The following is a 13,644-nucleotide window of genomic DNA, read 5'->3' on the forward strand; positions in this document are numbered from 1 at the left end:
AAATATTCTTGTTACAATTTCTATTTGTATAATCATTATATAATTTGTTATAATCATTATTTACTTAGATCTTCATATTTCCTTTCATGGTTTCAATTTTGGTTGTTATATTCAAATTATTCTTGGTTTGATATTTTAGATAATTTTTAAAAAAAAATCATAAAAAATAATTATGTTATGTAATTTTTGTAATTTAAAAAAAAATCTAATAAATTTATGCAATTTTTAAAATGTTTTGATATTAAAAAAATTTTAATCATTTATATAATTTTGGGAAATATTAAAATATCTTATAAAATATTAATATAGTTTTTGAAATATTTCATATATGTTTTTCTTAAGTTTCGGTTCTGTTCTGAAATAATAGGTAATTTTCAGAAAGTTTTTAGAAAAATTCCAAAAACAAATTTCACAATATTTTTCTGTTTCTTGTTGTTAATTTTCTATTTTTCTTTTTATTTTTTCTGTATATATAATTTTTGGTTGGGTATATTTCTAAAATTGTTAATTGTTAGAAATATGTTTATAAAATTATTTGTATTTATGATATTTTCTGAAAATATGTGTGTAATTATTTGTATCTATGAAAAATTGATGTATATATCAAGGATGGTCCAAACTACGGGTCAGCCCAATAAGCTCCGTCAACCCAAGAGAAATGAGAGATCAAGCTCACATGAATTTGACCTAAGTTTGACAGAGGCCTGATAAATAGAAGCCACTAGCCCAAACTTCTAACAGCCCAAACTAGTTGAAGGCCCAAAAACGAAACACGGCCCAACCAGCACCTACTAAGCTTAGCCCAAATATCAAGTTCAGTCAAGCCCAAATGATGACTCCCCTCCCGCATGGCATCCAATCAGCAACAACGTGTCCAAACAACTCGGATTGTGGCGGCATGAAGAGTCCCTAGTAAGGTAGGAGACCTAGGGCACCAAGACTCTCTATCAACCTAAGACTCTCACCCTAACCAACTACCATGAAATTTCGGAATCGAGGATGCCTCCCTCCTACCAAAGGACTCTCCTATAAATATAGGTTTTCACCCCTGGGTGAGGGGACGACTCTCTCTCCCTCCTATCTTATTTTTCGAGAACGTTATTACGATCATCATATCTTTGGCAACAGAACCAGTATTCATCATCTTAACATTTTTATTTGTTATATTTCTCTCGTATTAAACACTGACTTGGGTGTCGGAGTACTAATATTTTTTCTGCAGGTCCGCTCTTCAAAATTCCTACTCCTTTTAATCAGAAAACCATATTCTGGCCTAAGGTCGTCGGACCCATGTGTTCCTCGCACGCATTAATCGACGCCGTGTGTGGGGAAAAATAGAGCTAAAGACGTGAGTGACAATGGAAAACCCCCACTAATGTATTGAGCAAGCAAAATTAGGTGGAGGTGCCTGGCAACACCCAGGCTCTGCAGGTCATGTCAGGGACCTCCTTGGCGCCTACCAGTGGAACCCCGGTCCCAGCACCCCCTAGGCCTGCAGACCCTGTGGTTGATCCCCCACGATGCAGTATTTCCTCATACACTTCCTCAGGAGAACTGTCCTCAACCCTCCTGGCGGCCATCTAGCAAATGATCGTTGCTACCATCCCTGAACAATCGGAAATATTGGCCCCGATTGGAGCAATAACTCCCTCTGATACAAGTGTACCTGAAGAAAATGACCCGGCCCCTCTTGCCCCTACATCAAATGTCACTAAAGGCTTGGATATGCTAATGTGACCCCAGCTAGGGGACGTCCCTTCTCAATGGCGTGTCCGGTTGGAATGTTTACAAAAAGGAGTTCAAGATGTTCAACATCAGGTGATGGGAGCACCCTCTGAGGAGCAACAAGGTATCCGTTTTGCCGAAGGGGTGATAGAAGACGAATTACCCCTCAATTGTAGGACTTCGGCTACAATGGAATACGACAGCACTACGGACCCCCAAGAACACCTGTCTCGTGTTGAAAATGTTGCACTCTTGCATAGATACACCGATGGGATTAGATGTCGAGTTTTCGTCACCACCTTTTCCAGGATAATTCAGCAATGGTTCAATCAACTACCCCCGGGTATGATAGGGAGTTTTTCAGGAATTTCGCTCTCTCTTCTTGCAACAATTCGCCAGTAGCAAGAAACACAGGAAGGCTGAATTGGGCATTTTCCCTACGTTAAAAAGAAAGAGAATATTTAAAGGAATATCTTCAAAGGTTAAACATAGCCTCTCTGGAAATCCCCTCTGCTACTCAAGAAGTCAAAGCAAGTACCTTTGCACAAGGGCTCTTAGATAAAGATTTCTTCAAATCCCTGGCTAAGAAGCCTGAAACCAAATTTGATGCTCTTTTGGCTCAAGCGGCCAAATCTATTAATATGGAGGATGCCCAGGCATCTAAGAGAGGAGGACGTGGACAAAAAAGAAAAGAGATAAAGGAGGGAGGTCCCTCTAACAAACCTCGATCAGATTTCAAGGATAAAAAGCCATTCTGGCAAAGGATAAACGTTGTATACACTCCACTGACCGTTCCTATAACCCAGGCCCTCATGGTTGTTGAGGGCAAGGATCTGCTGTCCTATCCCAAATTTGTCAAGGATGGTCCCCACAGACCTAGTCGAATAAATTTTGTCGTTTCTATAATGATTATGGGCATACACTGAGGAATGTCGACACCTGAAAACTGAAATGGAACGGCTGGTTCGAAATGGATGCCTGCAGGAATATATATGTTGGGGAAAGGCACGAGGCACGGGACCATACCATAAGCATGAGCCCGAAAAAGACAAGCGAGGCTCAAGGAGTGGATACGGCGGATGGATCCCACCCGGCTTGATCCTCCAACTGATCCCCCGGTACCCGATTAGGATTTTTTTTTAATTTATAAAAATAGAAATGTAAAAATAATATTTTTATTTTCTTGTTATGTTATATGTTTTCTTATATAATATTGCACATTTATGAAATTAAAACTTTCTAGATATAACAAAAAATTTAGTCATTTATTTTTAAAAAAATAAATATTAAAATTGATTAAACACAATTAAATATTATAAAAAAATATTTCTTTGTCATTGCATTTGTAACAACTTTTGGAATTCGAATTACTGTCATATAATTATGAAGCCGTTACAAAGACCGTGCAAAAGATAGTTATCAAATTTGAAAAAGGCCGTCCAAAAAGTTATTACTAAAGCAGTATAAAAACCATTAGCAAAGGCAAATACAAAACTTAAACCAATATACGCATATAGAGTTACAAATGTCGTTACAAAAACTGTTGCAAAAAGAAATATAAAACTTGATATAACAACCATTACAACATAATGCATGGTCGTTTCAAAGAGTATTCTAAAATCCATGCCAAAATTCAAGCACAGTCAAATCTATATGTGTTACAAAGGCCGTTCCAGTAACAATTAAATCAAAATCAATTTAGAGGTTCCAAAAGCAGGTCCAAATACATTTTTTGCTATTAGACAACTTTAGTAACGGTCTCTCATGGCCGTTAATAGAGCCATTACAAATTATAACGACTTTCAAGCAAGCCGTTACAAAGATTTTGTAACGCCCAAAAAATTAGCAGTAGGGGGTGCCATTACAAAGGCCGTTACAAATTTTCAAAAATTATTCCAAATAATTAACTTGATCTGTACTATAAAATGATTTTTATGTAGTCTTAGGTGGGCAATCTTTTTCTCTTTGTCCTCCTTCATAAACTTCTCTTAATTCATCTACCAATATGAATGATTTATGCATGTATAATTTCAAGTATATATAATTATACAACAAATATATTACATATAATTAATTTAATTATTATGAAGTTTAATAATATATAAACATTTATGATGAAAACAAGATTTATGAATTGAAAATCTTGTAATGATGATAAAAATGTGAATCTTCTGAATGTTTGTTGTTTTGGGTTAATTGTAGCTCGGGTTATTTAATTTTTTACTATTAAAAAAAATTATATTATTATAATTTTTTGAAATATATAATAAAATTATGACAAGTTGCGATTTCAATAAAATATACAAAAAAAAACACAAAAGACTAGGAGTCGGAATTTTAAATCCCGACTTGGTATTTTTCTTTTTTTTCGTTTAAATAAATTTATATAATTTAATTTATATATAATTAATTTTAACAACATACTAAAATCCAAAAAATAATAAAATTAACATTGCATTAACTTAAAAACTTATAATTAATGGTACAAATATAATAATTATTTATTTTGTACAATTATTAAAAATTACATTAAATTATACAATTACAAATATAAAAAAATGTCCACCCGTTCCACAATGCCGTTTGTGGCGTTGACGCCGAGGTCTTCTTATTTCCTCGTCCACATTTTGCACTGGCTCATTTTGCGCCTCATTTTCATTACCACCAAACCGACTTGATGTTGTTGCAGAATTTGACTCCACGTTGTCACGATATGCACCAAACGATTGAAATGAAATTGGTGAAATATTATATCCTTGTGCATATATTTGATTAATACCAAGATCAAGGTCAAGAGAATAATCTTGTGTTATGTTTGGCATATACGGAGTCGATTGAAACCATTCATCTTGAGACGTTTGAGGCATGTAATAATCTTGAGGCGGGTGAGGCACGTAATAATCTTGAGACGGTTGAGGCACGTAATAATCTTGAGACGGTTCCACCTCAATATCATGACGTTCAACTGAACCAGTTGACATTCGGCTAGAACTTGTTCTTTGCCTGTGGGATGTTGTGGGAGCATAATCGGATGGAGAAGCAATTTGTTGTGGCTATTGGATTATAGCTTCCTTGATAATATGTAACCCATGTTCAAATCTATCCACCAATTGACTATATTCTTCAATATTTGGTGGTCTAAATCGACATAAAGTTTCAAGGGCATTTACCTCATTTGCTTGAAAAGTGTAGAAAAATAATGAGCCTTGTGTTGTTAAAATAAAATATGTAATATTATATAACAACGTACCACAACTTTCAACATAGGTGCTTCTCCAGGTTGATACCCGCTTTCCACACATCTATCAGTAGATGACGACACGACATTTCTTGTTATGTTGTAGTACCATTCCCAATAACCTCATTCTATTTCCCTTCTATTGGAAATGAGTGGCCTATGTACAACTGTATCATATCGTCTTTACCATCTTGTGATATATTGTATGTGTTGCAGATACCAATCTGCGACCCGCGTGATTTTTACGGAAAATCTGATGGAGGCTCATATCCTGGGTATCCATCGATTCTGGTACATTTTGCCTCATCCCGAATTAACGAACAACCCGTTCGGGATGATGCATTTCAACTATTGTGTAGAATATCAATGGAACGGATGACCTCCACAACTGGGGGTTCAATTCATCGGCGTAAGCCATAATGACATCCGAGTCCATGTCATACGGCTGTCATATGAACTGTAATAAATTCAAAGATGTAAATTAATACGAATTTAATTCACGGTATAAATATATGAATAATATTAAAAATAAGTTACATGATCCGCCTACATGTCATCCAATATTTCTCGTATGACTCGGACAGTTCCCCGTACTGTAGTGGTGAAAGTGTGCTGACAATTCCAAGTAGCACCATATGGTGCTGCTGGGAGCCAGCAATTGTTGTCCATTTGGACTTAGCCCATAAATAGTCATTGGGCACCAAGTCCAGGACAAAGTGGCGTAATCCGTGACCATACCCAAATCTGCACGAACAATACAAATATTTGTTATTAATGAATATTAATAGCAAAAAAAATGTGTAAGAGTTTTTGTCAATTTTACCTGTAGCAATTGCAGCGCCTTACCAATTGCCGCTTTGCCTTTTGTGCTCGCATTGCATAATTCGCGATATAAAAATGTCAGCACAGCACTCCCCAACTATAGTTCCTCACGGTTTCTATATCTTCTAATTTTGAGAGATATAGTAATGAGACATAGTTACTTGAGGAATCTGAGTACATCAATCCCCCAAATAGAAGTAATGCAACGGCACGTGCGTACTGGACGACGACAGCATGGGGAGTGTTATAAGTGATTTCGACCGCCGCCAAATGAGATGTAATTGCGGACGTCTGTAGTCTCGAGCCCTTCAACACATTTGCATCTGGACTAAAGCCTATGTAAGTAAGGCAATATTCTTGTCATTGTTGTGTTGGGCGGTCGAGATCAATTTCAGTCACCGGCTCACCGTCTATTGGGAGTGCCCATATTATTTGAATATCTTGTAGCGTAATTGTGGCTTTCCCTACACGAAAATAAAAAGTGTGCGTCTCCGATCGCCACTTCTCCACTAATGCAGTGATGGGGTGTTGATTTAATTGAAGGCGTCCACACCTGTAGACTCCATAAAATCCTACTTGGTGTAGGATTTCTTGTACACGCTCAAATATATTATTTTGGTGAAAATGACTCCAAAAGCTACCATCCGCATGCCGTGAAATTAGTACGGCATCTAGGTTGTTGGGCTTGTTGAGATAATACAGTACCATCACGAGGACCGTAAACTGAACGTCTATCCATTTGTACGAAAAATAACACTACGAAAATTACCTCACACAAATGGTTTTGAATGTAATGAAAAATTGAAAGTTGAGAGTTTTTGAATGCAGTGAGTATTCAACGCTCAAATTTATAATGGTTGTTGACGGTTTAATTATTTTTAAAATTAAAAAAATTACTGATGGGTCAATTTTTGATTGACCCATCACTGGCCGCGGCCAGCCTTTCATTAAGGGGCTGGCACGCTTCCCAACCCTTTATATATATATACATATATATTATATATTTATATAATATATATTATATATTTATATAATGTATATATTATATATTTGTATATATATGATATATATTATAAATATATTTATATATTTCTAATTGATTATTATTATGAGACATTTTTTCTAATCGAAAAATATTTTCTAGGTTAGAAATTCTAGATTCTTTAATGATATTTTGATTTCTTAATATTTTAATTTCTTCTTTTAAATTATTTATTTCTTTATAAAGATTTTGAAAAGATATATTATCTTCTTTATGTTGATATTTATTTCTAAGTTGATTCATTACTTCAGTCATATTATATGATTTGTTTGGATTAAAAAAAAATTCATTTAATTCTTCCTCTAGATTATGAGAAGTGGAAGTACTAGATTCAGTATTAATTTCATCAATAATTTGCATCCTTAATTTCGGATCTTTAATTGCTTTTAATAATTCAAAAGTATGATTTGAAGTAAAGAACATTAATTTTCATATCTGAAAATTGAGATAGTTTTTATAAAATTTTAGATTGTTCAATATTATTCTTATTATCGATTTTATTTATTTCTTTAGGACAGGCTAGTCCTAGATTACAAGGTTCACATTCTGTCTCTGATTCAGAAACATTTTCATTATCTAATACATTTAATTCCTCTCCTTCTGATTCAATAGTACTTATTGATTCTGTTTCTGTTTTTTTAGAATCCAATTCTTGGAGAGTTTGTATTATTATATTTTTTATATCATCTGAAATTTCAAGATTATTAATTTTCTTTTTAGTCCAGCAATATTTGCAGTATGGCCAATTTTTTTGCAAATCTTGCAATATCTATTCTTATTCTTCGAATATTTTAACTAATGGAAGGAATGAATTTCCGAGGTAGAGGATCTTCCTCTTATAGAGGAAGAGGTGGCAGAAGTAAAACACCTGAGATTAGTCTCAGCACAGTAAACAAAAGCTTATAGCAATAGATTTATCACAAGATCCTGAATATCAGGTATTTTTAGAATTCAAAAAGGTCAACAGACTGAGAATGAAGGAGATAATAGTCCCTCATATGCCAAAATAATTGGTGACGAAGAATCTAAATCCAATAATATTGGATTTTCAAAAAAACAGCATAAGAAAATTATATTTCTTTTGGAAGAAAAAGATCTGAAATGAAAAAATGATCCATGGATTTTGATACAAAGGTACTTGGATAATTCATCCTTACCTGCAAGGACTTATAAGTCCAGGTATTTTTATGAACAAATACTTGTTCAAAATGGGTCGTATGAAATATCACACTTTACTGGTACTAATAAAGAAATTTATAATTTTAGCAAAATGATTATAAAGAAGGTTATACCTTTGGAAGATTGGGGAATTTCTCCAATGAGAGACAGAGAAATTATGATTAATAAATCAGCAGTAAAATATAATTACTGGGATTATTATGATGCCTTTATAAAGGTACTCAATTATGAAAATGATAAGCACAAACATTCATGGTTTATAAAAATTTGTTCTCATGTTCATAACATGGAAATTCCACACTGGTTTATACACTGATTTTATTGCTTCGGTCCTACTCCAAATATCTTGCCAGAAAAGATAAAATTCCTTTTTGATAAATGGGTAGAAATTTCACCGCAACTTTTAAAGAAGCAAGAAACAAAATTATTTATTGAGGGAATAGCCTCATGTTTCTTCTTTATTGAATTTTCAATACCCTAGATTTGAAAATGGACTCCAGAAATCAGTTATACAGATACAGAAATTCCCTGCTTATACAGGATCCCATATTAAATTTTGGGATAAAATGATGAAAATCGATCCCAGCACAAAGGAAATATTTGGAAAAGACACAATAGATCTCATTGAAAGGCAAATAAGCTTTTATGAAAATCAACAAGAATATGTTGGTACCCCATCTCCTTTTGATCATATCACAAGAAAATTCAAAATGAGGTCAGAAACGCTAACAAAAGAACAGGTGATATCTGCATATGTAGAAGAGATGAAAAAAAGATCTCATGTCTCAATTTGGGGAAGATAATAAATCGACCAAATCAGATTCAACAATGACATCCAAATTTATGCAAGATGCTCAGGATCCCAATGAGGCAGATTTTGAAAATATTTTTGAATTTATCAAAGAAACCTTGGTAGAAAGAATTCACAAAAAAGATATGGAAGGATCTTCCTCAAATCAAGCTAGTACAGGAAAGAAATAATGATAGAAGATTGACATCATCCATGACATCATAAAATCATAGGATGACATCATCCATGACATCATATCCAGACAAGAGCCCGGGAATCCCGAATTTTCACTATTCATCTTTTGACTTTTAGTTCCATTATTGTAGTACTATTCACTGTAGAACTTTTTGAATTTTCATCCCGAAAATTTCGGATTTCTACTGTAGATTGTAGGGTTAGGCGTCTCTGCATTCTATAAATGCAAATGTTTATGTATTCAGTAGGAAAAAACGAAGAAAGGAGAATTGGACAAAATCTCTCTTTCTTTTACTTTCCTTTGCTCATGTGCTGAGCACTCCCCCTCCTTGTAAATTTAATATATCAATAAGAAATTTGCAATTGCCTACGGACTACTGTAAGTTTTTACTTGCTTTATTTTAATTTTACTGTATTTATTTACAGTTTTAATTTTGTTCATGTTTTGCCTTATAGGCTAACTTATTTATGTGTTGATTCCTAACTGTTAATTACACTAACATTAATTTGGCATCATGAGTGTCTAGGATTAAATAATAAGAACATGTAGGTTGAATAATAATAACTGGCCTTGAAATAAGATTATATTTTAAATATATGGTTCCTGGTAAGACACCATTATCAGCCATGATGAAGGCATTGTTAGGGGCAGTTTGGCATATTATATTTAAATATAATTTTATGGAAGGTTGTCGGTGACTTATTATCTTGTAAAAATAGTCCTATTGTTTCTTAATATATATTTATATATATATTTATATAATATATATAATATATTTGTATGTGATATACATTATAAATATATTTATATATCTATGATATATATGTAAATATATATGTATATATATTATATATTTGTAATATATATGTTTGTATATATATGTATATGTATATTATATATATGTACGCCACTAGTCTTATTAAAAGCTGGTAGGCCACCAGCCTTTAATAAGGCTGGTAGGTCGCGTACTAGCCTAAACGTTGCAGCGCAGTTTGCGCTGAGTACCCGTGTAAAAATAAATATGGTAGGTTTCATTACTAATGTTCGTATTTTGGACATGTATAAATATGGTAGGTTTCAGCAGAATTTTACGCCACTCTCATATCAAACACATTTTGAAATTTCACGCTATTCTCATATCAAACACATTTTGAAATTTCACGCCATTCTCATATAAAAAATGTCTGCTTCATCTTCTCGCATTGAGATTTTTGTGTATTTTGATGGTGAATTATCGAGTGATGGATGTTCTGTTACATATGATCAGTCGCCCATTGCAGCGATGAGAATCCCTTGTTCATCCACTTACGATCAATTTCCATAAAAAATCTATAAAAAAATTGGTGTTGATAGCTCCCAATTTTCGTTAAATGTATCTGCAAAACATTCGTGCCAATACCTCGGGCGAATAAAGAAAACACTCATACCAATAAAGGATGACGATACCTTGTCATTTTTCACAGATCCTACAATTGAATTCCCACTCATGGAAATTTTCGTCGAAACTATACAAATCCACCACGACGATGCTCCACAAATTGGCCGAGATTGGGGAGCTTTCGATTCCCAAAATATGACTCAACAATAGGTGGATGACAACTCACAGATGAGTCAACAGTGGGGGGAATACATAGCGATGTTATCAAGCCAAGGGTTTCCGTCATCTTCCAACTACAAAAATTTCCCGGGTACGTATAACACTAATTTCGGTGCAGGTACTTCTAACACCGATTTTGGTGCATGCACATCAAATTATGAGATAGAGTGTTATACTCCCAACCTGTTGTCTGTTACGCAAGGGCTCGATAATATTGAACTCAATTACACAGACCCACCCACTCACATACTCCATCCATCTCCCATTTTATACCAACTTCTACACAAGACACTGTCGCCAGAAGACCCTATTGCAGGCAGTTTGGCTAATGAATCAGATGCAGCTTCCGAACCGAATGAAATGGATTATCCAATTCCACCGGAGGATGGAATACAAGATGTTGACATAAATGTTGTGGCCGAAAATTTTGTACAAGGTACGTCAACATCCTCTCAATCGATTACACCACATCGAACTACTCAACAAACATTTTACCGCTCTACACCATTTTTAGAGCAAACAATCCCGGAGGTACCAATGGATTCCATTGGTGTACTGAACTTAGGATATGCAAAATTTTATGACAAAAACGAAGGCAGACTTGATGTGTGAATGCTATTCAAAAATAAAGAAGCTTTAATCAAGGCGGTGAAAGATCACTCAATATGATATGTCCGATGCAAGTATTGGGTAGCTAAGAGTTCAAAGGCCAAGTGGAAAGTATTGTATAAGCATAACACTGAAGGTATATATATATATATGTTTTTGTCGTATATGTATAAGCATACAAAATTATTCGACTGATTCGTATTTATTTTTTTTCAGCTATGTGGTGTAGATGGGAGCTACGAGGCATTTTCAAACAAAAAATGGGAAGGTGGACAATAACAAAATACGAAAGGGATTATACATGTATATTGAATCAAATGCCCCTCGAACACGGTAATTTAGATAGAGTATATGTTGCGTCTTTATTGTTAGGACAGGTGAAATGCAACCCATCGTACGAAATAAAGCATGTCATCCAGACTGTGAAAGACCATACCGGATACGATATACCATATCAAAAGGCATTGTACAGTTTGAAAATGGCACGTGAGATGGTTTATGGCACATGGGAGAACTCCGTTCAAAACCTACTCAAATACTTGGGAGCTCTCCAAAAATATAATTCAAGAACGATTGTTGAATGGCAAAACAAAGCCCGCGACACATCAACCGGTGGATATGTTATAGGGTACATATTCTGGGCGTTCAAGCCGTGTATTGAAGGGTTCCAACACTGTCGCAACCTTATCAGTGTAGATGGGACCCATCTATACAGAAAGTACAAGCACAAGATGTTGATTGCTGCTGCCAAGGATGAAAATCAACAAGTACTTCCGCTTGCTTTTGCAATTGTCGATGAAGAATCACATTTATCTTGGAAGTGGTTTTTTAGACAATTGAGCAGACATACTATACGGGGGCGACGGGGTATCTGCCTTATTTCTGACCGCCATGCTGGAATCACAAGAGTTGTACGTGAATATCCGGATTTCGTGTCACCTAACGACATGCACCGATATTGCTTGCGGCATGTGTGTTCCAATTTCAACAGTAAACACAAAAATGTTGTGTTGAAGGATCTTTGTTGGAAAGCTGGCTCTGAATATCAGATCAGAAAATTCAATCGCATTATGGATGAGATAAAGAGCCAGTCACTAGAGGCATTTCAGTGGTTAGATAGGATCGACAAGGAAAAATGGACAGCATCACATGATGGTGGATGGCGATGTGGAATTTTGACGACAAATATGTCGGAATGCATAAACGGAGTATTGAAAGGGGTTCGCCGCCTACCGTTGACAGCAATTGCTGAGATGACGTTTCAGCGAAGTGTCCATCATTTCCGTGAGAAGTTAGCGAGAGGTATTGTAATGTTGGCCAACAACCAACTGTGGATGGATTTTGCACATAAAATGTTCACACGTTGGCATCAAAATTCTGTTGAACATACCGTCACCAAATACCATCAGTTCCAACAGTCCGCCTCGGTTGTTACAAGACGTCACAGTAGACATGGAGTCAACACCCATGTTGTCAAAATTGCGAACCGAGAATATTCTTGCGACAAATGGACTCAATTTGGTATTCATTGCAGTCACGCTCAAAAGGTATGCGCTGCATACATGATTAATGCTGCATTAATGGTGAAGGATTATTACGATATAATGGCTTATAAGAATACATATTCTAAGTCATTTGAACCTGTGCATTCCGAAAGTTATTGGGATGTACCGGGATTTGAGTTGGTCCACGATCCTACTATTCGCATCTCTTCGCGCCCTGGTCCAAATCAAACAACACGTATTCACAATGAGATGGATTGGGCGCAAATGCGTGCACGACAACAAGCACAACAAAGAAATTTTTCAACACAATCAGATGTGTCAGTACCGGGTAACCAGAATTAATTGTATACTTTTTGTATTTTTTACAATTGTACAAAAATGTACACTTTTACATTTATACATTTAATACAATTGTACAAAATAAATAACTATTACATTTGTATCCTTAATTATAATTTTTTAAGTTAATGCAATGTTAATTTTATTAATTTTTGGATTTTAGTATGTTATTAAAATTAATTATATATAAAATAAATTATATAAATTTACTTAAAAGAAAAAAAAAAGGAAAAATACCCAAGTCGGGATTTAAAATCCCGACTTGGAGTCGGGATTTTATATCCCGGCTTTCCCACTTTTGCATTTTTCCGGTGTATTTTATTGACGAGTCGAGATTTGAAATCGCGACTCGTCATACTTTTATTATATAATTAAAAAAAATTATAATAATATAATTTTTTTTTATATATTAATTAACTCTTTGTAGTTCATTGTTATTTTACAGATTCGATTCATACGTAGTTTGTTCATTGCTTTGTTTACAGATTTGGTTCATACGTAGAACCTCCATTGTTTTGTTTACAGTTTGGGTTCAAATGTATGATCTGGATATATTTTAGGGCCAAAAGCAAAAATTTAAAACATATCAATCCATATAAGCA

The 13,644-nt window shown here is 34.6% G+C and overlaps 1 protein-coding gene and 1 long non-coding RNA gene across 3 annotated transcripts; one reads left to right on the forward strand and one right to left on the reverse strand.

The window, feature by feature from the left end:
- Positions 1-4,214: 4,214 nt before the first annotated feature.
- LOC110012678 (uncharacterized) lies at positions 4,215-9,028 on the reverse strand. Its single transcript, XR_002287872.2, has 2 exons — positions 5,787-9,028; positions 4,215-5,707 (listed from the first exon to the last, which is right to left on the reverse strand). It is a non-coding gene; the product is annotated as an uncharacterized LOC110012678 (long non-coding RNA).
- A 96-nt stretch (positions 9,029-9,124) lies between these two features.
- On the forward strand, positions 9,125-13,191 carry LOC105155745 (uncharacterized). Of its 2 annotated transcripts, none has more exons than XM_020696997.2 (4): positions 9,125-9,370; positions 10,456-11,025; positions 11,104-11,334; positions 11,415-13,191. In XM_020696997.2, exon 4 carries the CDS (start codon positions 11,417-11,419, stop codon positions 13,043-13,045), a length of 1,629 nt encoding a protein of 542 aa, XP_020552656.2. In that variant the 5' UTR covers positions 9,125-9,370; positions 10,456-11,025; positions 11,104-11,334; positions 11,415-11,416; the 3' UTR covers positions 13,046-13,191. The 2 variants fall into 2 exon arrangements, with proteins under 2 accessions (XP_020552656.2, XP_020552657.2); XM_020696998.2 differs by having other exon boundaries at positions 11,155-11,334.
- The last annotated feature ends 453 nt before the right edge of the window (positions 13,192-13,644 follow it).

Source organism: Sesamum indicum, linkage group LG1 (genome assembly GCF_026168435.1).
Source record: "Sesamum indicum cultivar Baizhima isolate 11 linkage group LG1, ASM2616843v1, whole genome shotgun sequence".
NCBI lineage: Eukaryota > Viridiplantae > Streptophyta > Magnoliopsida > Lamiales > Pedaliaceae > Sesamum > Sesamum indicum.

Excerpts from the sequence above, each read along its gene's own strand:
- LOC105155745 (XM_020696997.2), top strand. The coding sequence starts at position 11,417 with ATGTGGTGTAGATGGGAGCTACGAGGCATTTTCAAACAAAAAATGGGA.